Source organism: Myotis nattereri, assembly GCF_964212035.1.
Source record: "Myotis nattereri genome assembly, chromosome: 12".
NCBI lineage: Eukaryota > Metazoa > Chordata > Mammalia > Chiroptera > Vespertilionidae > Myotis > Myotis nattereri.
The window spans coordinates 9,010,497-9,034,242 of NC_138087.1; the positions used below are offsets into that span (position 1 = coordinate 9,010,497).

A 23,746-nucleotide genomic window follows, 5' to 3' on the forward strand; every position below is an offset into this window, starting at 1 on the left:
CCAGTATTCTCAGGGTGCCCCACTCCGGGCAGAGCCTCAGTTCCACGAGTGTGGGCCAGGTGGGAAAAGGGAGCCCCCACCTTTTGGCAGCCTTTGCCCAGGACTTAGCCTCAGCACCAGACAGCGGGAGGGATAAGAAAGGTGCACATCCTGCTCCTCGAGAGAGCCTGGGCCCGTGAGAGTGTCCATTCAGCATTCCTGGTCCCTGGCTGCAGCCTGGAGTGGCGCCTGCTCCTCACTGAGCTGGGCAAATGTAGGGAAGGCATGTTTTGGGCCAAATATCACATAATCTTACCATTCTTGTACCAAGCTTTCATAGATTTTTCTTACATAGATGTTTCTTCTTTTGCTGTTTGCTCTTACGACCAATTCCAGAGGCTTTGAATAGTTTTTAAAACAGTTTTCACTATTTCACTGGGGTGCAGGTCAGCTGAGCTCTTCAGTCTTTCATGCCGGAGTTGATCTCTCTCATCTGGCTTTCTTCAAGATATTTTCTTTATCTTTGATTTCTGTAGTTTGAATATTCCATGCCTAAGTGAAGTTTTATTCATTTTTATTATTTATTTATTTATTTATTTATTTATTTATTTATTTATTCATTCGGGGGGGGGGGAGAGAGAGAGAGAGAGAGAGAGAGAGAGAGAGAGAGAGAGAGAGAGTGTTTATGCTGCTTGGTGGTGCTGTCTGAGCTTTCTAGATCTGTGGTTATGTGTCTGTTATTAATTTTGGAAAATCCTCAGCCATTATTACTTTAGTTCTTTCTTTTCTTTCTAGGTATTCCCATCATGCATATATTACTCTATTTGTAATTATTCAACATTTCTTGGATATTCTGTATCCCCATTTTTTATCTCTTTGCCTTTCAGGTTGAGCAATTTTTGTTGGCGTACTTCAAGCTTACGGATTCTTTCCGCAGCTGTGTCCAGTCTACTGATGCATGCTTCCCTCACTTCTGCTGGTTGTTTTCTTTACTTCTTAGCATTTCCTTTTGATTTTTAGAGTTTCCATCTCTCTGTTTACATTACCATCTGTTCTTGCATGTTCTCCACTTTTTCTGTTGGTGCTCCTAACACATTAATCATAATTATTTTAAATTTCCTATCTGATAATTCCAAATACTGTGCTTTAATCTGAGTCTTGTTCTGATTCTTGATTTATCTCTTCAGATTATGGGTTTTCTTGCCTTTTATTATGCCCTGTAATATTTTGTTGAAAGCTGAGTGATAAGAACTGAGGTAATTAGGCATTTCGTGTGAGGTTTTATAGAGACCTGACTGGGAGCTGGGTCAGTGTTAGTGTTTGCTGTAGTTGTGGGTGTCAGAGGCATCACTTTCTTCTAGTTTCCTTGTGCCTTTATTTCCTGTTTTGTTTTCCTTGGGTTTCCTTAAGAACTCCTTCTTAAATAACCTGTATCTTGCAGGTCTCTCAACTATACTTAACTGTTATTATACGGTTGTATGGTGGAAAGGATTGGGAGAGGGGACGTGTTCTGTAATTTAATGATAAAGTTCAGTGTTTTAGTGGCCTGAGGCTCTGGGCTGTCACCCTCAGAAGTATATCTTGGCCTTTTCTTTTTCTCTACTTACTGGAGGCAGGGAGCTGTGAGGCGACAGTTGGCCGCTTGCCCTCCCTGTCAGGTAAGGATCTGGTAAAGTAAGTTCTCCTGGAGGTAAACTTTATTATGGAGAATACTCAGAATGTATTTAAACATAGTCACTTCTCCCCTCCCTCTGCCTGAAACAGGGGCAGTTCTTTATTGTGAGAACCTGGTAGAATTTCTGGAGGTAAAATCCATGAAAGTGTGGGTCTTCTCTGAGACTGGGCCCCCACGAGTTTTTAACTATTAAGCTAGTCCACCCTCAAGTTCCACACTCTGTCAAAAATTACCATTTAAGTACTTTCCCTGCCAGTTACTGCCTCAGCTTCTGCTTCAGATAAGGTTATCTTGGCTGTGATTTTCTGTATTTGCCTGTCTCTCCAGATTTTGGGGTGACTGTTTTCCCTGTAACCTCAATTATCTGATGAATCTAAGAAAAGTCTTTGGTTTTCACTTTGTTCAACTTTTTTCTTTGAGAACAGGAGTGACAACTTCCAGGCTCTTTACATGTGAGATTTGAAACCAGAAGTCTGGTTCCATGTTATTTTAACCCCTTCCCATTCATTGTATTGTCTTTATTGTTGAGTTGTAAGAGTCCTTTACATATTCTAGATACTCGTCACTCACCAAATACTTTCTCTCATTCTATGAGTTGTCTTTCCACTTTCTTGATAGTGCTCCTTGAAAGCACAAAAATTTATAATTTTGATGAAGTCTAACTTATCTATATTTTCTTTTGTTGTTTGTGCTTTTGGTGTCTCATCTAAGAAATCAGTGCTAAATTCAAGGTCATGAAGATTTATGCCTATGTTTTCTTCTAAAAGTTTTATGGTTTTAGCTATTATATATGAGTCTTTGACTCATTTTGAGTTAACTTCTGTATATGCTATGGGGTAGGAGTCCAACTTCATTCTTTTGCATGTGGATATCCAGTTCTCCCATGCACAGTTTATTGAAATTACTGTATTTTTCTCTAAATTACTCTATTGAATTGTCTTGGCACCTTAATGAAAAGCAGTTGACCATAGATATTTGGGTTTATTTTCTGGATTCTTTCTATGACTGTACCACACAGTCTTGAATACTATAGCTTTTTAGTGAATTTTGAAGTTGAGAAGTGTCTTCCAATTTTGTTGTTAATTTTTAAGACTATTTTGGTCATCTGGGTACCTGGCATTTCCATCCAACATTCCAAGTTTATCTTGTCAATTTCTGCAAAGATGTCAACTGGGGTTTTGATAGGGAACATGTGGGGCCTGTATGTCAGTTTATCATTGAGGAGGACTTTGTCTCCATCTGCTGTATCCTCAGTCCCAGACTCACCCTGCGCAACATCTGCTCACCCATGAAGGGGCTTGGGGCAGGGAGCTAGGAGAACAAGGGAGGTAGGGGAGGATCTCGGCCTTGGTAGGAGGGATGGGTGCGATGTGTCCCCACCCCCCACTCACCACTCATCTCACCCCTGGCCAGGCCTCCCAGACCTTGAGGTTTCCATCTGTGAGGAGTATGTAGGACCCTCTGTGGCTGCCCTGTGACCCTGGGCATGGTGCTGTGGGGCGTTCTCTACTTGGGGCTATGGGAGACGGGTGGCAGGAGCGCGGGCCTATGTCTCCAGCCCTAAGGCCCTGTCCAGGCCTGTCAGGGTGCAGAGAGGCTGGGACCTGGTCTGATGTGACCTCTGACCTGCACTTCCCCACAGTGCGGAAGATGTCGTGGCCCGCGTGCCAGGCAGCCAGCTCACCCTGGGCTACATGGAGGAGCACGGCTTCACGGAGCCCATTCTCGTCCCCAAGAAAGACGGGCTGGGCCTGGCAGTCCCGGCCCCCACCTTCTATGTCAGCGATGTCGAGAACTATGTGGGTAAGTACCCCCCCCCCCCCCCGCCATTCATGTGGCTGTGGGCACCCGGGCCTGCTGGCCTGGAGCCCTGGTTGTGTCCCTGTGCCATCTGAGTGAGTGTGACTCAGGGTCTCTGTTCTCTGTTCTGGGAGCTTTTAGAATTAGACCACATGTCCCACCTGAGTGGCATGTGACCCTGGCCCCTTCCCTGCTCAGTTACTCCAGCTATAAAGTGGGGTCTGTCCTGGAGACTCCTTGATTCTACCAGCGGCCAGTTCTGCTGCTGCTGGGTCCTAAGGGCAGTCATGCCAGGAGGGCTCGGCCGGGACGGGACCTTCTCCTGCGGCTGTGCTTTGTTCTCACCTTCTCCTGGTGGCTGCCTCACTCATTTGCCCCAGGACGAACCTTCCCATGACCCAGGGCCACCTCTCTCCTGGGTCCCTCTGGGATCCAGCCGATGCCGTCTGGAATTCAGTTTCATGTCCCCCGGCAGTTCCCAGCACATAGACACCCTCAGGCAGGACACCTCTGGGTCCACGGAAGTGCCCGTGTGTGCGGAGGCATCATCCGTGAGGCAGCTAGCATGGAGAGGCCAGCACACACCTGGCATTGACTGCAGCACAGCCCTGGCTCTGAGGCTCTTGTGGTTGCCAGGGCTTGGCATGTTCACAGGGCTGCCTGCGTGGCCAGTGGGAGGGGGGGGGGGCGGGGGGCGGGAAGCAAAGATTCCCTGAAATGGCAAATACCCAGGCCGGTGCTGGCCACAAGCTGGACAGGTGAGGGTGTAGGCACTGGGACTGCAGAGGGGTTGCTCCATTGCCCAGAGCTTGACCCTCTGCATCTGCAAAGCCTGCAGTGGGGGTTGGCATGGAGACTAAATGAGGTAGCCTGTATTCAAACCAGAGACCACACGCCCTCTGGAGCTGGGGTCCCCAGGGCTGGCCAGCTTGAGGCAGGGAGGGAGGGGCTCACTCTTCCAGCCTGGCGATGACCAGCGCTGGGCCTGGAAGAGCACCTGGAAGAGCAGCCAACATGTGGTGGATGCCTCCCAAGCACACGTTGTTTTCTAGCCTCTTCCCACGTATGCGCTACACGCTCTGTCCTCCAGGCCCCAGGTTTGTGTCTGTCTAGGCCCCGCCCCCTGCACCACCACTGTGCTGCATGGGGAGATGGTCTTAGGCTTTTACTGTAAGTGTCTTTCTTTCCCTTCTTGTTTAATTATGGAACTTTTTACCCACAAAAAAATGAGAGGAGTCAACAGTGAGTCCCCATGTGCCCAGTACTGACCACAAAAACCACCGACTTTCAACTGTTTTTCTGTCTCTTCTACTTCCCCCCAAGTATTTTGAAGCCAAACTGGTACATCAGCTATGTCACCCATGACAGCTCCAGCGCACCGTTCTAACAGACTGTATTTTTAAAAAAGTCATCACATTCTATTCTGGCACTCTGGAACACAAATGACAACTCCTTATCACTGCCGGCCCACGGCAGTTCTCTCCTGTTGCCTCAAGAGCAGCCTTTTACGTTTGTCTGTTTGAGTGAGAATCCAAACAAGACCACACGCTGCCCTGGGTTTTTATGTCCCTTCAAGTCCATGTACTTTTAGAACAGCCCCTCCCCTCCCGTTCTCCTTGTTGGAAGGATGGGGGTGTTGGTCCTGGAAAATGTCCCGCGTGGGAATTGAGGAAAACCCTACCGTGGGGGTTTGGCCGCTGGCCTCCCTGTGGCGTCATGCAGCATGTTCCTCTGTCCCCAGGCGTCCCTGCACCACGTGGTGAGAAGCTTGCTCAGGTCTGCGTTCAGGTTGTGGGCAGCGCCTTCCCAGCAGGGTGCTTCCTTCAGCCGAGGCCTGCGGTGCCCAGCCGCCCACTTCTAGGCAGTGAGCCAGGCAGTCCAGCCACATCTGTCCACATACACTTCCGTCAGCCTCTCAGCTCGAGGTCTGAGCAGCTGTGGAGGACAGTCGGGATTGGCTAATCCTGTCCTTCCTCCCTCTGTTCATTGTGAGTCTCATACAAAGGATTTCCCTCAATGGTGACTCGGTTGTGCCGAACTTTCTTTTCATCATCAATGATTTTTACCTGCACTTTTCCTCATCAACCGTAGGAAACGTGGGGTAAATGTTTTCCTTCTATTTATCATTTTCAGAATAATTAGTTGGTGCCCTAGAAACACAGAAGTTTTTTTGATATTTTTTAATGTTTAAAATATAAGCGCGTGCCATGCTTTATCTGGGATATATACTAAAAGTGTCTTTATTACTTATCTCAAGTTCAAATTTACCTGGAGTCCTATATTTTTAATTGCTGATCTGGCCCCACCTTAGCTGAGGGTGGTGACTCTGCCACCCTACAGCACCATGGGTCCTCCTAACAGCCTGGGGCAGGGGCAGGGCAGGGCAGAGGGGTTGGGCAGTAGAGATCAGAACCTCCGCATGCAGCCCTCCCCTTAGGGGCCTCCCCCTCTGTCCTGCCCCGACCTCGTGGGTGGCCAGGCCATTTACCCCTGGGGCACCCACCCTCCTCCACTGCCTCCCCAGGCCCAGAGCGGAGCGTGGATGTGACAGATGTCACCAAGCAGAAGGACTGCAAGATGAAACTGAAGGAGTTTGTGGACTATTATTACAGCACCAGCCGCAGACGGGTCCTCAGCCTCACCAGCCTCGAGTTCTCAGACACCAGGTGAGCGGGTGGGTGGGCCTGGGGCGGGACACCCGTGGCCCATCTCAGGGTGTGTAGCATTCCACACATAGCATTATTTGGTGTTTCTCTTCTGAAGTATGAAAGGTATTCATTGTGGACAATTCAAATAGGAAATAACGAATGAGATGCCAGCTCCTCCTCTGATCTGCCCGCCCTGCTCCCCAGAGAGAACCATTGGTAACAGTGCTTCCCTCCAGAACGCATGTGCCCATCACAACACACTCCTGGCGCACGTGCACACACACATGCACACACACACACACTGAGACACACACACACACACACACACTTATGCAGTCGCTCACACCCACACCCAGGTGTGTATTATCCCATCCGCCTCTAAGCAATACTGACATATGCACACATGCTTATTACACACTTGCTCACATGCCTGCACACACTTTTTTAAAAATATATTTTATTGATTTTTTTTTTTTACAGAGAGGAAGGGAGGGGGATAAAGAGTTAGAAACATCGATGAGAGAGAATCATCGATCAGCTGCCTCCTGCAACGCCCCCCCCCCGCCCCCCCCCAGGGATGTGCCTGCAACCAAGGATGTGCCTCTGTCCACTGAGCCAAACCGGTTAGGGCTGCACACACTTTAATTAGCACCTTTAGCACAGTGGGATCACACCTGAGCAGCTGCTCTGCTCCTGCCTGCCCCCCACCACCCCGTGTTGGGGCCCTGTCCTGCCTGCTGTGTTCTCAGGGACGAGGTCCCTACACAAGGTGTCTGGCTGTCTGGGCCCACCTGGTTCCAGGGTCCTGTTTTCAGAGGTGGGTCGGATTCTGGTGCAGCCCTGTGTCTTTATGACCCTGTTCTCTCAGGACCACCTGCTTAGCTGTGCCCACCCACGCTGTGCACCTCTTGCCCCTTTGTCAGGTGCCCACTGCTCTCCAGCTGGCCCTTGGGAAAGACCCAGTACACTCTCTCCCCACAAGGTGTGAGTCAATGATGGTTTAATTTAAGAACAGTTTTATTTTTGAATTATGTCCACCTTGCTAATTATAGAAAGCCCACAAAATAACAAAATAGCACAGGTGCAAAAAGTCAGGTAGGAAAAAATAAGAGTTATCAAGAATCACATTGAGAAGTAAAATACAGAACTACCAGGAGCCATAGTGAAATAATGTAATTGGGCAGTGGGCTTAATTTGAGCTTCCTGACAGCAAAGGCAAAAAGGGAAATAAGATGGGTTACTGTATCTGGAGAAAATGGTCTCTTATCTGTGTGTGTACAAGAAGGATGTTCTCCAAGACTGAGTTCTGAGGAGTGGATTGCTTTGGTATCAAAGCTCACACTCATGTTGTCATCAACTTGATTGGCCTCTCTGGCCGAGAGATCTTCACAGAGTGGCACTGGGATGATTTGGGTGATGGAGCTAGGCCTAGGGTTTCTCCTTGGGTCTTTCATGGCCACTGCTTTGCTGGCAGAAAAATATATGGTGCTTCTGGTGTCCTCTGGTCCTGTCCAAGGACAGTGGGTGAGGGTGGGGGACATGTACACTTCAAACCAGGTTGTTCATGGTCATGGCGCCAGACCTATTGAATGCGCTGGGACTAGGTTCCACACCATTCAAGAGGGAAGAGGTACGGCCTCTGTTTCATCAGTGCAATCTGTCCTCAAAGATGGCTTCTGGGGCTGAAAAATGGGGGCCAAACCCATGGGGTGTCTGGGGCTGCATTCAAGGCATCCTTACGTCACCTTCCCTTCTCTCCATGGGTTTCTGAAGGGCTTTGAAGAGCCACTGGCATTGGCGGCAGGTTTTGTACCTGAGAAGCCAACAGCAAGAAAAGGACATTTGGGGCCATGTGGGGAGGTGGCAGTGGCCCCACTATTGTATGGGGTGTATGGAGGGTTATGAGCGCCCCAGGCTGGTGGGGCAGGGCCCCTCTCTTGTGGCAGTGCTGCGCCTGGACTGTGGATGGACCGGGAGGTGGGCACGGGCAGAGATGGGCGAAGAGGGCTCTCATGGGACATGGGGAGGGAGTCTAGTTTGGAAGAAGCCAGAGATTTAATTTAAAGAGGAGGGCCGGTGACTGAGGCCACTGAGCTCAGGGTGGCCTGACCTCTGACCTGTGATAGTTTGTATGGCGGCATGGCCTTCCATGCAGAGATGTGCGGATTCCATCCTGCCCGAGGCAGCAAGAGCTAGGAGACGGCCCTCACGGCAACTGAGGTGTCACTGCACAGGTGCCGTTCTTCATGCATCATTGTGCATTTTACCCAAAGCAGGGACGTTTCCTTGATACCAAAGGCTGCCTTCCCCGTTCTGCACATTCCCTGGAAGTAAGCTGGCTGGTCTGGTAGTGGCTGATGTGACTCCTGTTGTCAGCACTGGAGATCGGTGGCTTCTATCCAGGCGAGGCCAGGAGGCGCCTGGGCTGTGCATGAAGGATACTTGCTCTCAGCCCATCGTGCCAGCACAGTGTGGACCAACCCAGGAAACCTCCCTTTCTGGGTCTTCAGGACGAGCCTGTCTTCAGGGTGGATGGTCCTCAGGCCTTCTCCACACCCATCTGTGGGCCGGGAGACGAGTGTTAGACATTTGCCGCAGCCGCACCTGGGGGCTGGGCTTGTTCTGCCTTCTTTGAGCCTCAGTCTACGCATCTGTAAGATGGGAACGAGGCCGTGTAGCCAGAAGTGAGAAATGTGTGTGGGACATGAGTCTCAGGGCACCTTTCCCTCCCTGTCCAGGGCATAACAAACGTGGTGACACTTCCCACCTTGCTCACTCCTCTTCCTGTCCCTGCCCCCAGAATGTCCAGCTTCGTGGAGCCGCCTGATATTGTGAAGAAACTGTCCTGGGTAGAAAACTACTGGCCCGATGATGCGTTACTGGCCAAGCCCAAGGTGACTAAGTACTGCCTGATCTGTGTGAAGGACAGCTACACCGACTTCCACATCGACTCTGGGGGCGCCTCTGCTTGGTACCACGTGCTCAAGGTGAGCCCTGGGGGCTTGCCCCGCCCGTGACCAGGTCACTGTGGGTCTGCAGTCTTCACGAGCACGAATGCCTGGGCAGGACCAGGGACAAGATGTTTCTACCACTGGAGGTGTGGGGGACAGGGGCACCTCAAGACCAAAGCAACAGGCCTGCATTCCCTTTTCTAAAAACTGGGACTCGTGAGGCAATCAGAGGCCCACCCAGGGGAGTGGTGACTGAGTGTTCAGTGGCCACTCTTATCCAGGGAAGGGAGAGCAGTGCTGGGAAGAATTCCTGAAAGAGGGGACAAGGACGCTTTCCCTAAAGGAGTGGGGCTTTAGATGCATCTGAGCGTCCCTACAGACTGAGCAGGTCCCTTCCTGTGTGTCCCTCAGTCTGTCTGCCCTGAGAGGGAGGGGCTCTGTGTCTCCTGGTGGGGCTGGCCAGGCCTGGCAACCCCAGGGGCCGCCTTCCATCTCCAGCTGAGACACAGCCTCTCTAAGTACAGCTTTCCTGTAATTCACGAAACCAAGGGGGTCACAGCTCTGTGTCCCCTTGGCACACATGGTGCCCCTATTGCTGCAGAGTTATGCTATGTGGGGTGGTGAGGGTGCCCAAACGTGTTGGGGACTCCTATGCCTAGAACCTTCCAAACACACCGACTTCCGAACTTAAAACACGTGTAGCTCCAGCGTTTGCCAGACGGTGGCCTGGGTAGGCTGAGCCAGGACCCAGCACCAGGACATGGAGGGCCCTGCCCAGGCCCCAGCATCCCGGGTTGCGGCAGGCTCTGTCATCACGGAGCTCACAGCACATGGCGAGCTGTCAATGGCCTCTCGTTGGCAGGGGGAGAAGATCTTCTATCTCATCAAGCCGGCTTCGGCCAACATCTCCCTGTATGAGCGCTGGCAGTCGGCCTCGAACCACAGTGAGATGTTCTTTGCCGACCAGGTAGACAAATGCTACAAGTGCACCCTCAAGCAGGGCCAGACGCTCTTCATCCCCTCTGGTGAGTCCTCTGTCCGTGTACCACATACCCACCACTGGGGTCTGCCCCGGGAGGGCCCGTGTGGGTGTCTGCTGCCTTGTCCTGGGGCAGGCCCATTGTGTAGTCACTTCTGGGGTCACCTCAGGCCAAGAGCCCTAGCAGCCCCCAGCCTGGCTATGCTCACAGAAGCCGGGCCAGGGCCCCCAAGAGCTGGGCCATGCTGTTTGAGGTGTTTGCTGATCTTGACATTTCAAACATCGTAGGAGGAAGCAGGACGTGAGCAAATAAGTGCCCTTTACAGGTGTCATAGTGCTTCACTCGTAAATATGTCCCCATCTCTGAAAGGCTTCCTTTTAAAAGGACATGATTGCAGTCCTGTCATTGCACCTTACAAATGAATGGTTAACAAGTCCTTAGTGTCACCAAATAGCCGGCTGATGCTCAGATTTTCTGATGAGACCTCATGTTTCCATTGACTTATCTGCCCCTGTGCCTTTCTTGATCTAGGTTACCCCCCCCCCCCCACACACACACACACCTGGTTCCCCACAATCAGTTTCCCAGTCTGGCCCAGGCTGCATCTCTGCGGATGATGTAGGGAGAACCCCAGCTCTCCAAGGAGAGGTGGCAGCCCTGCGTCATCTCCTTCTGTCCCTGCGTGTAGGGATCGGGAATGATGGGTAGCCTGACCCTGGGTGGTCTGAGCACGTCCCCTCCGCTCCCAGGCCTGAGTTTCCCCATCTGTACTGTTCAGGGCTGGATTGAGCAGACTGGGCCAGCTCGGACACAGTCTCCTTCCTGGAGGGCCCACCCACTCAGTACACGAGGCCAGGCCAGAGGTCCTTGCATGGGTATCAGGTGGGCAGGGGCACTGAGCCCATGCTGGCCAGACAGGCCAGGCAGCCACCGAGAGCCTGGCGTGAGAACGCCGTGAAGGGCTAGCCACATCTGTCTCCCCCAGGCTGGATTTATGCCACACTCACGCCCGTGGACTGCCTGGCCTTCGCGGGACATTTCCTCCACAGCCTGAGTGTGGAGATGCAGATGAGGTAGGGCCATACCTGCCTCGGGGCTCCACCAGGCAGGGTCCCCACCATCAGTGTGATGCCACCTCCCCTGAGTGGCTGGGCCTCCATGATTGTGGGAGGAAGGAAAAGATGGGCCCTTGAGGTGCCTCGTGTCTGGACAGCCTCCATGGCCCATGGCGGGTTTGAAATGAATGGAAAGGCCGAGCTGCCTTCTCCATAGGCACTGACCCAGAGGTCTAGAAGCCACGGCCAACGGGCACTGGGCACTGGGCACTTGCCCCAAAGTGATCCCCTGGTTCACCTCACCACCCAGGGCCAGCAGGGAGGCCTGGCCAGGCATGGCCTTGGTGTGGCCTTGTCTGGCCATGGGTGTGGCACGGGCCCACCAGTGTTTAGTGTCGCCTGCTCGGTGCTCAGAGCATTGAATAGTTCTTTGCTGTGGCTTCCAGAGCATACGAGGTGGAAAGAAGATTAAAACTGGGCAGCCTGACTCAGTTTCCCAACTTTGAAACTGCCTGCTGGTACATGGGAAAGCACCTGCTGGAGGCTTTCAAAGGTACGTCCCGGCACCTTGGCCTACAGCTTCGGGCCATTTGTGTGTGTGTGTGTGTGTGTGTGTGTGTGTGTGTGGGCGAGGGGGGGAGGGGCGGCTCAGGGACACCGGGAGGGGAACAGGGCTGCCCTCACGCAGCCGGGCAGCCAGACCCTGGGGCAGACGGAGCACTGCCTGCAGGAGGCTGCCCACGCTCCTCAGCGCCGGCTCGGTCCCCTGGCTGGGCCTGTGGGGCTGGACTGGACTTTGGCCTGTAGGGCCATCTGGTGTTTCAGAAAGAGAGCTGCCACGTGGTCCCAGCCTGGCGTGCCTTCTGCTTGGTGGCCGTGGCCTCATGTGGATACTGACAGGGCTCAGTCGGGACATCCGAGGCCTGGGGGTCTGGCTGGCCTGGGCCACCAGCTGAGGGACTCCTGAGGCCTCCCCCCTGTGTGTGCATGTCCTGGTCCTGTGGGGGTCCCCGGGGAGGGGTGGGCTCCAGCGGGTCCCTGACCTCCGAGGACATGGTGCCCTCAGTCCCAGGCCCTTGCAGGCCAGGCCGTGGGTGCTGGGGCTGCGCCGACTCCCAGGTCCGCAGACTTTCCGCAGCCTCGTGGGGCATGGAGGACCTGTGCTGCCGTGCGCTCCTTTCTCAGAGGAGCCTCTGGAAGCTGCTCTGCTGAGCAGAGTGGAGCCCACCTACTGGGACTCTGGTTTGGGCTTTAGTTTCTCAGGAGAGGAAGCTGAAAATGTTTCTTAATCTGAGCCGGCCAGGTTTCATTGAAATCTGTCCATTGAGCCCCACATTCAGAGCTCTGAGCTATATCGTGGCAGAGGGAGCACCCTGCCCAGGGGGGTGTGGTGGGAGGTGGGGTGGGGAGTGTGGGTGGAGTCACAGCTGGCACTGACTGACAGCCCAGGAGGACTCTGGCCAGCCAAGCCATGCTGGGGTCCCCAGCTGCTCTGCCTCAAGTCCTCTGTGAAGGCTCATAGCATAGTTCTCCGGGGCCAGGAGGACGGAGGGAGCTGCCTCCTGCCAGGGAAACAATCATGGGTGGTGTCAGCTCTCCGGCAGCTGCTCTGTCCCTTTTCCATGGGGCTGGCCCCGGCCCCCAAGGGCATCTTCGTGATGGGCCCCAGTGGGAACTGACCCCCTCCCTGGTGTCTCAGCCGTGCAGGGGGCGATGTGAGGGTGGGGATCAGAAAGCACCGAGGGATGCTTGGTGCGCACAACTCTGACCCCTGGCTGAGGTGGACCGGGGACCAGGCCGAGGGAGAGCCCGGCCACCTGTGTGAGAGGCCCGAGTGGGACCGGGGGAGGCCAGTTCTGCCCTGAGGGCATCCTGGATGCATGTCCCCCAGGTTCCAAGAGGAACCGTTGGCAGTTGGGCAGGTGGCAGTGGGCGGAGGCCTCTGGAAGGTCTCCCACCCTCCACCCCACCCTGGGTGTGAATTGCCTGTGGGCAGCAGGTAAGGACCGGCCGCACCCCCTGAGCTCGCCTCTCCATCTCTCCCCAGGTTCTCACAAATCCGGGAAGCAGCTGCCCCCTCATTTAGTTCAAGGAGCTAAAATTCTCAATGGTGCTTTCAGATCATGGACAAAAAAGCAGGTAGGCCCTGTGCCGGCGTGGCCCGGGGTGCGGGAGGATGGCAGGCGGAAGCCATCCCAGGGCTCATCTGCCTTTCCGGGGAACGAGTGTCTGAAGAGTGGGAGGTGCCAGCAGCCCAAGTCAGACAGCTGGGTGCGGGGTGTGGAAACGGGAGCGCGCTTCCTCCTGGAGCCTGGTCTAAGGTGGGGCGGGGGGGCCTGGAGATTGAGGGGGCCAGGCTGGTGGTAGAGACAGCACTGAGTGAACCCAGGGAGAGAGGCCAGGGAGTGGGAGGACTCTGAGCAGCCACTGACTGGCTGGCCGAGTGTTACACTGTAGGCAGGAGAGAGGGACTCCCTCTCAGCCCTTCCCGGCCCAGGCTCAGCTCTCTCCAGCTTTGCTCTTCCTCCTGGGACTGCCCAAGGCCACCTGCAGGATCACTGTCCTGTGGCCCCCACTGTCCTATGTCCCCCACTGTCCTGTGGCCCCCACTGTCCTATGCCCCCCACTGTCCTGTGCTCCCCCCACTGTCCTGTGGCCCCACTGTCCTATGCCCCCCACTGTTCTGTGGCCCCCACTGTCCTGTGCCCCTACTGTCCTGTGCCCCCCCACTGTCCTGTGGCCCCCACTGTCCTATGCCCCCCACTTCCCTATGCCCCCCACTGTCCTGTGCCCCCATATCCCCCACAGTAGCACTGTCCTGTGGCCCCCACTGTCCTGTGGCCCCCACTGTCCTATGCCCCCCCACTGTCCTGTGCCCTCCACTGTCCGGTGGCCCCTACATTGAATGTTAACACCTTCACTAGCTCCTATGCAGCAGCTGTTTTCCGACAATGGGGGCCCCAGAGAAGCAGCTTCAGACTTCCCTTGGAATGTTGTCTGGGTTGTGGGGACAGAGCGAGGGCAGGGCCCCATCAGCCTGGGCACTCTCTGTGGCAGCGTCCCGTCCCCCATAGGGGAGCCAGCACTGTCTGAGCAGGCCCTCAGGAGGGGGTGGGGCCAGGAGGGGAACACCTGTGTGCTTCTTGCTTCTTTCACGGGTGGGCCTGGTGGGTGGGTGGCCAGTGCCCCCCCAACGCTGTCCTGTGGCCACATCTTCTCTGGTCTTAAGGCTTAGAGTGAGTAGTGCATGGCATCCCTCCTGCATCACCGCAGCAGGTGGCCAGGAGAGCGACCTTGTGTCAGGAAGAAGACAGCCCACATTCACTCCATAGCTGGTGGTGGCTTTGGGTACCTTGTCCTCTCTGGGACTCAGGTTCTCCATCGATAGAGTGGGGTCATGGCAGAGCTTTCTTGTCAGGGCAGTGTCTGGCTGGAGTGGCCTGATTTCTCCAGCACCCCATGCAGGCAGCCCCTGCCCCATGCCTGTCGGGGTAGTGGTGGGTCCTGGCCCAGTAGGCAGGGCAGGGCAGGGCAGGGCCTGGTGGGACAGAGAGGATTAGTCAGGAATCAGAGGCTGAGCATGCTTGGGCCCCTGTGGGTGGGAGGTGGAGGGGAGGTGGGCGTGGCACAGAGGGTGGGCATCCACGTCCAGACTCAGTGGCTGACCCGTTGACCCTGTGCATGGCTGTCCTGCAGGCTTTGGCAGAGCATGAAGATGAACTCCCAGAGCACTTCAAACCCTCGCAGCTCATCAAAGACCTTGCCAAAGAGATCCGGCTCAGTGAGGTAGGGCTGACTCGGGCCCGCTGGCCCTGGTCATGGGAGGCCTCTCTTCTCTGGCCCTCTTTAGGGCTGCCTGTCTGGAATGGCCTTGTGGTCACCTGCAAGATGTGGGATCAGACTCCTTGGCCCCTGCTGCGTCTCCTGGTGGGAGTTTAGGGAGTGAGAGGTGGAAAGGGGGCTCCTCTGCAGCTCGCGGTGGGCGTGAGGGAGGATAATTCCAGCCCTGCCAGGGGTACCCACCAAGGAGGTAGAGGAATCAGGTAGCTGATGGTATAGATGAATGTGGCCATGGCACATCATAGTACAGACGTGTCACACAGATGGTATAGACAGAGGCAAGCATGTCACATGATGGTGTAGATGGATGTGCTGTGTCATGTCGATGGTATAGATAGATGTGTGTGCATCACACAGATGATGGTGTAGATGGATGTGCTGTGTCATGTGGATGGTAGAGATGGATGTGAGTGTATCACACGAATGATGGTGTAGATGGATGTGCCGTGTCATGTGGATGGTAGAGATGGATGTGAGTGTATCACACGAATGATGGTGTAGATCCGTGGCCGGCAAACTGCAGCTGGCGAGCTACATGCGGCTCTGTGGCCCCTTGAGTGTGGCTCTTCCACAAAATACCACATGTGGGCGCACATGTACAGTGCGATTGAAACTTCGTGGCCCATGTGCAGAAGTTGGTATTTTGTGGAAGAGCCACACTCAAGGGGCCAAAGAGCTGCATGTGGTTCATGAGTCGCAGTTTGCCAACCACTGGTGTAGATGGATGTAGTCATGTCACACAATGGTGTAGATGGATGTGCTGTGTCATGTGGATGGTATAGATAGATGTGAGTGTATCACACAGATGATTATGTAGATGGATGTGCTGTGTCATGTGGATGGTAGAGTTGGATGTGAGTGTGTCACACGGATGATGGTATAGATGGATGTAGTCATGTCACACAATGGTGTAGATGGATGTGCTGTGTCATGTGGATGGTATAGATAGATGTGAGTGTATCACACAGATGATGATGTAGATGGATGTGCTGTGTCATGTGGATGGTAGAGTTGGATGTGAGTGTATCACACGGATGATGGTATAGATGGATGGAGTCATGTCACACAATGGTGTAGATGGATGTGCTGTGTCATGTGGATGGTAGAGTTGGATGTGTGTGTGTCACACGGATGATGGTATAGATGGATGTAGTCATGTCACACAATGGTGTAGATGGATGTGCTGTGTCATGTGGATGGTAGAGTTGGATGTGAGTGTATCACACGGATGATGATGTAGATGGATGTGCTGGGTCATGTGGATGGTAGAGTTGGATGTGAGTGTGTCACACGGATGATGGTGTAGATGGATGGAGTCATGTCACACAGTGGTGTAGATGGATGTGCTGTGTCATGTGGATGGTAGAGTTGGATGTGAGTGTATCACACGGATGATGATGGAGATGGATGTGCTGTGTCATGTGGATGGTAGAGATGGATGTGAGTGTATCACACGGATGATGGTATAGATGGATGTAGGCATGTCACACAGTGGTGTAGATGGATGTGCTGTGTCATGTGAATGGTATAGATAGATGTGAGTGTACACACAGTGGTGTAAATGCATGCTCCTTCTCTGCTTGAATGTCTCCCATGGCCTGGGCCATGATCCCCTTCTGACAGGAGATGGTTGGTTACCTCTTTCCTTTCCTCAGAATGCCTCCAAGGCTGCCAGACCAGAAGTGACTTCTGCGATCTCGAATGAGGTCTGTTTTGGGGACCGAGAGAAGGAGGAACCTCCATCCCCCATTGAAGCCAGCCCTCCTCGCTCCTTCCTGGAGAAAGTGTCCAAAAAAAAGACCTCCAAAACCATGAAGATACCCAAGCCATCCAAAGTCCCCAAGCCCCCCAAATCTCCCAAGCCCCCGAAGCCCCCCAAGTCACTGAAGCTCAAGGATGGGGGCAAGAAGAAAGGGAAGAAGTGTAAGGGGTCAGCCTCGCCCACCATCCCCAACCTGGACCTGTTGGAGGCCCACACCAAGGAGGCACTGACCAAGATCGAGCCGCCTAAGAAGGGCAAGGTGAGTGGCTGCCTCCCCACCTGTGGTCAGTTAGCCCACAGACACCTCTGGGGCCAGGCCTGTCGGATGGAGCGGCAGCTGCCTGTTCTTGTGCCTGGGACCCAGGGCAGATGGGCTCTGCCCAAGCTTAATGTGGTGGGCAGCTGGGGAGAGACCATCACGACAAAGGCAGCAGTGTCTGTGCTGGGACAGGGTGGCAGCATGGAGGGTCACCCGGGGAGTGAGCTGGCTGAGTCTTCCCGAGACCCAGACATTGGCTGAGATCTGAAGGTGAGTGAGGCACCAAATGGAGGGCAGTGGGGAGCAGGAAAGAGACTGGCAGTGGGGGCCCGAGACCCTGTGGGCAGCAAGAGAGGCAGGCCTGGCCCTGAGGACCCACCAGTTTAATCAGAAGGTCTTAAGTATGGGCTTCAGGGGCCATGAGTTTCTGAGGCCAGGTCTCATTGAGTGATTTGCTGCTGGCGGAAGGCTGTTAACCTCCCAGGAGGTCTGCGACCACCAGGACCAGTGCTGCAGGGCTGCAGTGGGACGCCTGGTTTCCCTTCCTTATCGCAAAGAGAGTAGATGAATGAATGAATGAACAGATGGAAGGAAGAAGGGAGGGAGGAGGAAAGAAGAGTAGATGGATGGATAGTTGGTGGATGGAAGAGTGCGTGGATGGATGGATGGATGGGTGGGAGGGTGCATAGTGGATGGATGGATGGATGGATGGATGGATGGATGGATAGGTGCATGGTGAATGGAAGGTGAATGGAAGGTGGGCGGATGGGTGAGTGATGGATGGATGGATGGATGGATGGATGGATGGATGGATGGGTGAGTGCATAGGTGGTGGATGGGTGGATGGATAGATGAATAGAAGGGTGGGTGGATTGATAGTGGATGGATGGATGGATGGATGAGCTGCTGCATATGGGCCAGGAGGAGAGAGGGACTCTGTGATTCTTATTTTGTCCTGTAGCCTAAGGTAGCTCCCTGCCCTCCCATGTCCACCACTGAGTTATGGCTGCTGTTTTCTAGGCCACAAAGAGCGTCCTGAGTGTGCCCAACAAGGAGGTACTCAGCACACAGAACGATGTGGAGAGGCTGGAAATCCGAGAGCAAACCAAGAGCAAGTCAGAGGCCAAGTGGAAGTACAAGGTGAGACGTGTGCCTGTGGGTGTGCATGTGTATGCACCAGTGTGTTCGCATGGCATGCGCACATATATGTGTTTGTGTGCACACATATGTGGACATGCATTGTGTGCATGCATGCACCTGTGCGTTTGCATGCACATGTGGGTGAGTGAGTACTTCCAGGGAGCGCTGCATTTATGAGAGGTGGTGTGTGGGGCATTTGTGGGCTTGGTGTTGTGAGTAGAGGTACATACCTGTTCTTGTAGGGCATGTACAGCTGTGTGCCCACCTGTCCTTAGGTCAGGTCTGGGTGTGTGTGACCTTGGAGGGGCCACTCCCCATGGGATTGTTATGGGAGCATTCTGGCCTGAGGCTGAGCTTGTTGCCCTTTGAGCTGACTGATGGCTTTGCCCTCCTTCACCCCACCCTGGGCTGAGCTCACACTCCCAAGACAGGTCCTCCAGGTCCATGGGTCCCTGGATGACGTGTTCAGAGGGAGGAGGCTGGTTGGTCCCACTGCCTCTGCCCACTGGAATCCTGTGTGGGACTTAACAATGGTCCCGGGTTTGCTTTTCAGAACAGCAAACCCGACTCCCTGCTGAAGATGGAGGAAGAGCAGAAGTTGGAGAAGCCTCCTACATCAGGGAACAAGGACACCAAATTCTTATTTTCCTTCTCCAACAAGAAACTGCTGGGGTACGTGATGCTCCTGGCAGGAGGGGTCACAGTCACACACACACTCCCAGACCCCCTATATCACACACCCTGCACACCCCTTCACACACATCACACACATCATGCACATGTACTCACGCCCTGCACACCCATCTACACACACACACACACACACACACACATCATGCACATGCACTCACGCCCTGCACACCCCTGCACACACATCACACACATCATGCACATGTACTCACGCCCTGCACACCCATCTACACACACACACACACACACACACACACATGCCCCCTGCACACACATCACACACATCATGCACATGCACTCACGCCCTGCACACCCCTGCACACACATCACACACATCATGCACATGTACTCACGCCCTGCACACCCATCCACACACACACACACATGCCCCCTGCACACACATCACACACATCATGCACATGTACTCACGCCCTGCACACCCCTCCATGCACAGCATACCCCTGCACACACATCACACACATCATGCACATGCACTCATGCCCTGCACACCCCTCCATGCACAGCACACATACCCTCAAACCCCTCCATACACACCCTGCACACACACACTTACCTGGAGATCTCCTCAGGAGCAGCCCCTTCCTGAACTGGCTGACGTCACTGGGAATACCTCTTGTGAGGGCCACGCCGGGCAGGCCCCTCCTCTGCCTCCTAAGCCAGTAGCTTGTGTGGATGGGGAGGGACAGCAGCGTGTGTTGGCTGGGAGGGAGGGAGGGGGAGAGCGTGATTGGGTAGATATTAGCTGAGTGCTGTTTGGGGCAGAGGACGTAGTGGAGGTCAGGACCCTGTCCTTGGAGGCCAGAGCCAGTGTGGGGGGCAGCGTGAACCCAGTACTCTCAAATCCACCTAAAATTATGCCTGTGACAGGGACTGTGGGTCCTTGTGTGCCAAGGGAGTTGAGAGGGCTTCCAAGAGGAGGTGACCTGAGCTGAGACATTGGGGTGCCAGCCTGGGAGTGGGTGTGTGGTTTCCAGATGGTGGAACAGGCCCATGTCTGCTGACAGCATGCCAGCCCAGCCCAGTGCCAGGTGTACGGGACGGGCTTCATGCCCCTGAGAAGTCTCACTGACTGTGGGCCCACAGGTTGCTTGCTGAGTCAAGTCCAGGTTGGGTGCCCCGAAGCCAGGAAGCAGATACATCGCAGCAGAATGGGCCCCTTTTCTGTGGTGGGCCTGTTTCCTCACCTGCGAAATGGGAGGGGAAAGCCACTCCAGGTGGCGGAGCAGTGGGGTGGGGCCGGCATCTGGTGACCAGGCAGAGCCGGGTAGGCAGGCCCATTATTCCCAAGAACGCGTGGCCACATGCCGAGGACGCTCGGCGAGCAGGTGGGAAGGGTCTGGTCTGTGGCCCTGTTGCCCTGACCTCATGGCTCTGAGCTCATCCTGGAGAGGTTTTGAACGCATTCACTCTGGGACCCACCATGCTACAGAGAGTTTAGAAGTGCGGGAGAGGAAGGTGGACATGACTCTGTAGCCACATCACACCTGTGTGTGTGTGTGGTGTTACCGGCTCATACCCACACCCAGCAGGCTCGCCGGTGGTCAGCCTCTGTGTTTCTACAGCTGGGGATTAGAGCCGTAGCCCAGCCTCTGTCTCCCTAGGCCCGAGCCAGGGGGAGGCTGCGGCCAGAGCTTGCGGGGCGGGCAGAAGGAAGGCCGTGCTGGTCCAGTGGCCAGGGTGGGGCAGTGCAGGGCACACCCTGAGACAGCTCAAGGAGAGGCCTTGTGTGGGCGGGGAGGGCCAGGCCATACCTCGTGAGCTGTGCGCTGTCCTCGCCGGCCCCTGGCATCTGGGAGGGAGCTGTGGGATCGGGCCGTGTTCGGCATGACTGCTGACCCTCTGCGCCCGTGGCAGAGTGGTGGGGCACTGGCTGGGCCATGTGGACCCCCCACTGACCAGTCCACTTCTGTCCCAGCTCCAAGGCCCTCAAGCCACAGCCGAGCCCAGGGGTGTTTGGGGCCTTGCAGAACTTCAAGGAGGACAAGCCCCAGCCCGTTCGGGATGAGTATGAGTACGTGTCGGATGACGGGGAGCTCAAGATTGATGAGTTTCCCATCAGGAGGAAGAAAAATGCCCCGAAGAGAGACCTGTCCTGTAAGTTGGGGGGACATGGAGGGGCAGACCCAGCCCTGTAGGGCCATCCTGCAGAGGGTGGGTGTCAGGCGTGGCTGGCCAGAGCGATCCTCTCAAAGCCACCACCACTCCCGTCTGCTTTGGCCTCAGTCTTACTGGACAGGAAGGAGCCGCTGCCCACACCTGTGACGAAGCCAAAGCCGGACTCGGCGCTCTACAAGGTGAGCTCCTGCGGGGACCCCGTGGCCGTGGCCGTGCGCTTTCTGCTTGGGGTGCGGCCGAGAGTCTTCATGTGCCGCCCTCTTCTTGGAGTTTTTGTGGGGAGGCTGGCTGGGTGCCAGCTGTGGGGACGTGAGCCCAAGGCCTTGCACAGAAGCGGGGAGAGCAGGTGCGGGTGTGGAGGGTCTGCAGGTCTGTGCGAGGGGTGGGCCTCAGGAGCGCCCAGCCAGATGCCATGAAGACGATGCCTCATTGACCCTGAGGATCGGGTGCAGAGCAGGGCTGGACCTGCTGGGGGACTAAGTTAGAGGACTGGTAAGGCCTCATCCAACCACAATGTGGCGCTGTCTCCAGTGAGCCTGGGGTCTGCATGGGGGTCTCCCCTGCTGCCCGGGGAGCCCGGCGTTTCCCCTCAGAGCCTCCTGCCAGGACTGTTAACTGGAGCCTTGGGTGCGGGGAGTCCTCCTGTCCGCTCCTCACCTTTGTACCTGTGCTCAATACCGGGGCTCCTGCATACGGTCTTGGGGCCCAGGGTTCCTCTGGGAAACAGTGCTGGGCAGGATGGCGCCAGGTCCTTTGCGGGCAGGCTCCACAATCCCGATGGAAAACCCCAGTAACCACCCGGGGCGTCCGGCCAGCCAGCCCCACGTGCTCATCACAGGTTGGGATCTCACATTTTTTATTTTTCCTTATTTTATTTTTTAATTTTTAAAAACTTCTTTTTTTTGTCCAGGGGAACGGTAGTCCTGTCGCTCCCCCCAGCTCTGTTCTGACCGGCTCCCCATCCCCACAGCCGAGCGACGACTCCTCGGATGAGGGCTCCCTGCGCATCGACACGGACACCAAGCCCACCCGCAACGCCAAAGCGAAGAAGGACGGCGGGGGCTCGGCCGCGGGCATCCTGGACCTGCTGCAGGCCAGTGAGGAGGTGGGCGCGCTGGACTACAATCCCAACAGGTAGGCCTGGGCCAGCGGTGGCCAGGGGCGTGGGTGCCTCCGCGTGGGCCGTGCGGGGTCTGAGGTAGGGCTCTGTTGGCTGTGGCAGTTTGCACGCAGGGAGCTCACGTCGCAGGAGCCCACGCCCCAGGGACTGGGTAGGCAGAGGAGGACCCCTGCCTGGCAGAGGGGGTGCCGGGCAGTCAGGGAGGTGCAGGTTTGCTGGCCATGCGGGTCCTGCATGTCTGCGGGGTCTTGATGGAGGGCACAGAGCTCCAAGGACAGAGGCTCCTCCCACCATAGTTCCAGGTGCCAGGCAGGGAGGCGGCTGAGAAGTGATGGCGGGTGGGGACTGTGGCAGGAGGAGTTGAGGGGCGGTGGAGGGGCTGCCGTACCTGGGGGACCCTCTGGGAAAGCAGTGCCCGGGCAGGCACCTGCCAGGTGTCAGGGCTGCCCCCGGCTGGGACGTACAGCCATCTGTCTTGTCACTTTCTGAATGCCATAAACATAATGTCAGAAAATTTCCAGGCTGCGCACCCGACGTCCGAGTCAAGGGCATGTGATGAGCCTCTCTGAGACCCAAGGCTGCCTTCCCTGCAGAGGCCTCACCCTGAGGCCTGGGAGACAGTGGCTCAGAGCACAGAAGTGAGCACCTGCCCCCTGAGGGCTGAATTGGCACCAACGGGGGCAGACTGTCCTTGAGTCTAGATGTGTGGCCTGTTAGCTGGGTCGAGCCCTCTCACGGGGGTGGGGATGCTGTCCTGTCCTGGAGCCCTGAGATTCCGAGCTGATGGGCAGGTCGTCCAGGGTGTGTATCCATCATCTCAGACCAGGTGGCCCTTCCCGCCCAGGCCTGACGAGTTCGATTCTCTGATTCAAGAAAAATGGATTAATCTGGGCTTTGCATTCGATGAAGGGCTGGGGCTTGTTTCTCTCTCACTCCCAGTTAAGTTTTGTTTTAGGCATTTCGGGCAATTCTCCTCCCCCCACCCTCCAACATGGAATTTCTAACAAGTACCGCAGAGCTGAGGCCTATGCCCCCTGTAGCCTCCCACTCGAGGACCTTAACCACTGTGGGGAGGTCTCCCCTTCTTGTGCTCAAGGCAGCAGCAGATCCCTGCAGCATAGATGGGAAAAGGCCATTCTGGCTCAAGGCCACTCTGCTAGGAGGCAGCAGAGGGAGGACCAGAACCTCCGTCTGCCTGGAAACAGAACCGAACATGGGGCACCAGGAAGGTTGATCTTGTGGGGTGGTGCCATCCAGGCCAGAGGGACTTGGCCTGAGGAAGCTGGGGCCCGTGTGGCCTGCGTGATGCCCTCTCTGTCCCCCAGATCTGCCCTCCACACATCCCCCTCCCCTCCGAGTCCATGTTCCCAGAATCGAGGTCCCATGGCTGCGAGTCTGTGGAGGCCACACGCCAGGCCCACCTTAGATAGAGGGGCTCTCGGAGGTGATTGGGGCTTAATTGAAAAGGGCTCTTGCGTATTTTCATTCATAAGTTACTATTTTTTGTGCAGTGTCACGCCCTCTTACGGGGGTGGGTACAGGTTCCCTGTCAGCTTTAAGGGGTTTCTGTGGGTGGGAAACCTAAGCCCCTCACTGCAGGGATGCCCTGGACCGTTGCCACGAGAAGGCTGGCTGTGAGCCGCTTTCCTGGAGGCCCCATGCCCCTTTGGGGTGCCTTTTTCTGAGTAGAACTGTGGCGAGCCAACACCTC

The 23,746-nt window shown here is 55.4% G+C and overlaps 1 protein-coding gene across 2 annotated transcripts in view; it reads left to right on the plus strand.

Moving 5' to 3' along the window:
• The window catches only part of PHF2 (PHD finger protein 2), an 89,520-nt gene that overhangs the window by 55,748 nt on the left and 10,026 nt on the right, over window positions 1–23,746 (plus strand). The window contains exons 4-17 of one of the 2 annotated variants that reach the window (XM_081103528.1): window positions 3,297–3,457; window positions 5,979–6,120; window positions 8,903–9,089; window positions 9,916–10,078; window positions 11,019–11,106; window positions 11,535–11,641; window positions 13,136–13,227; window positions 14,785–14,874; window positions 16,584–16,949; window positions 17,970–18,089; window positions 18,643–18,761; window positions 20,716–20,894; window positions 21,024–21,094; window positions 21,826–22,049. In XM_081103528.1, coding sequence (XP_080959654.1) covers window positions 3,297–3,457; window positions 5,979–6,120; window positions 8,903–9,089; window positions 9,916–10,078; window positions 11,019–11,106; window positions 11,535–11,641; window positions 13,136–13,227; window positions 14,785–14,874; window positions 16,584–16,949; window positions 17,970–18,089; window positions 18,643–18,761; window positions 20,716–20,894; window positions 21,024–21,094; window positions 21,826–22,049 — 2,109 coding nt within the window. The remainder of the gene's footprint in view (window positions 1–3,296; window positions 3,458–5,978; window positions 6,121–8,902; window positions 9,090–9,915; window positions 10,079–11,018; window positions 11,107–11,534; window positions 11,642–13,135; window positions 13,228–14,784; window positions 14,875–16,583; window positions 16,950–17,969; window positions 18,090–18,642; window positions 18,762–20,715; window positions 20,895–21,023; window positions 21,095–21,825; window positions 22,050–23,746) is intronic. The other variant, XM_081103529.1, reaches the window with a different exon arrangement.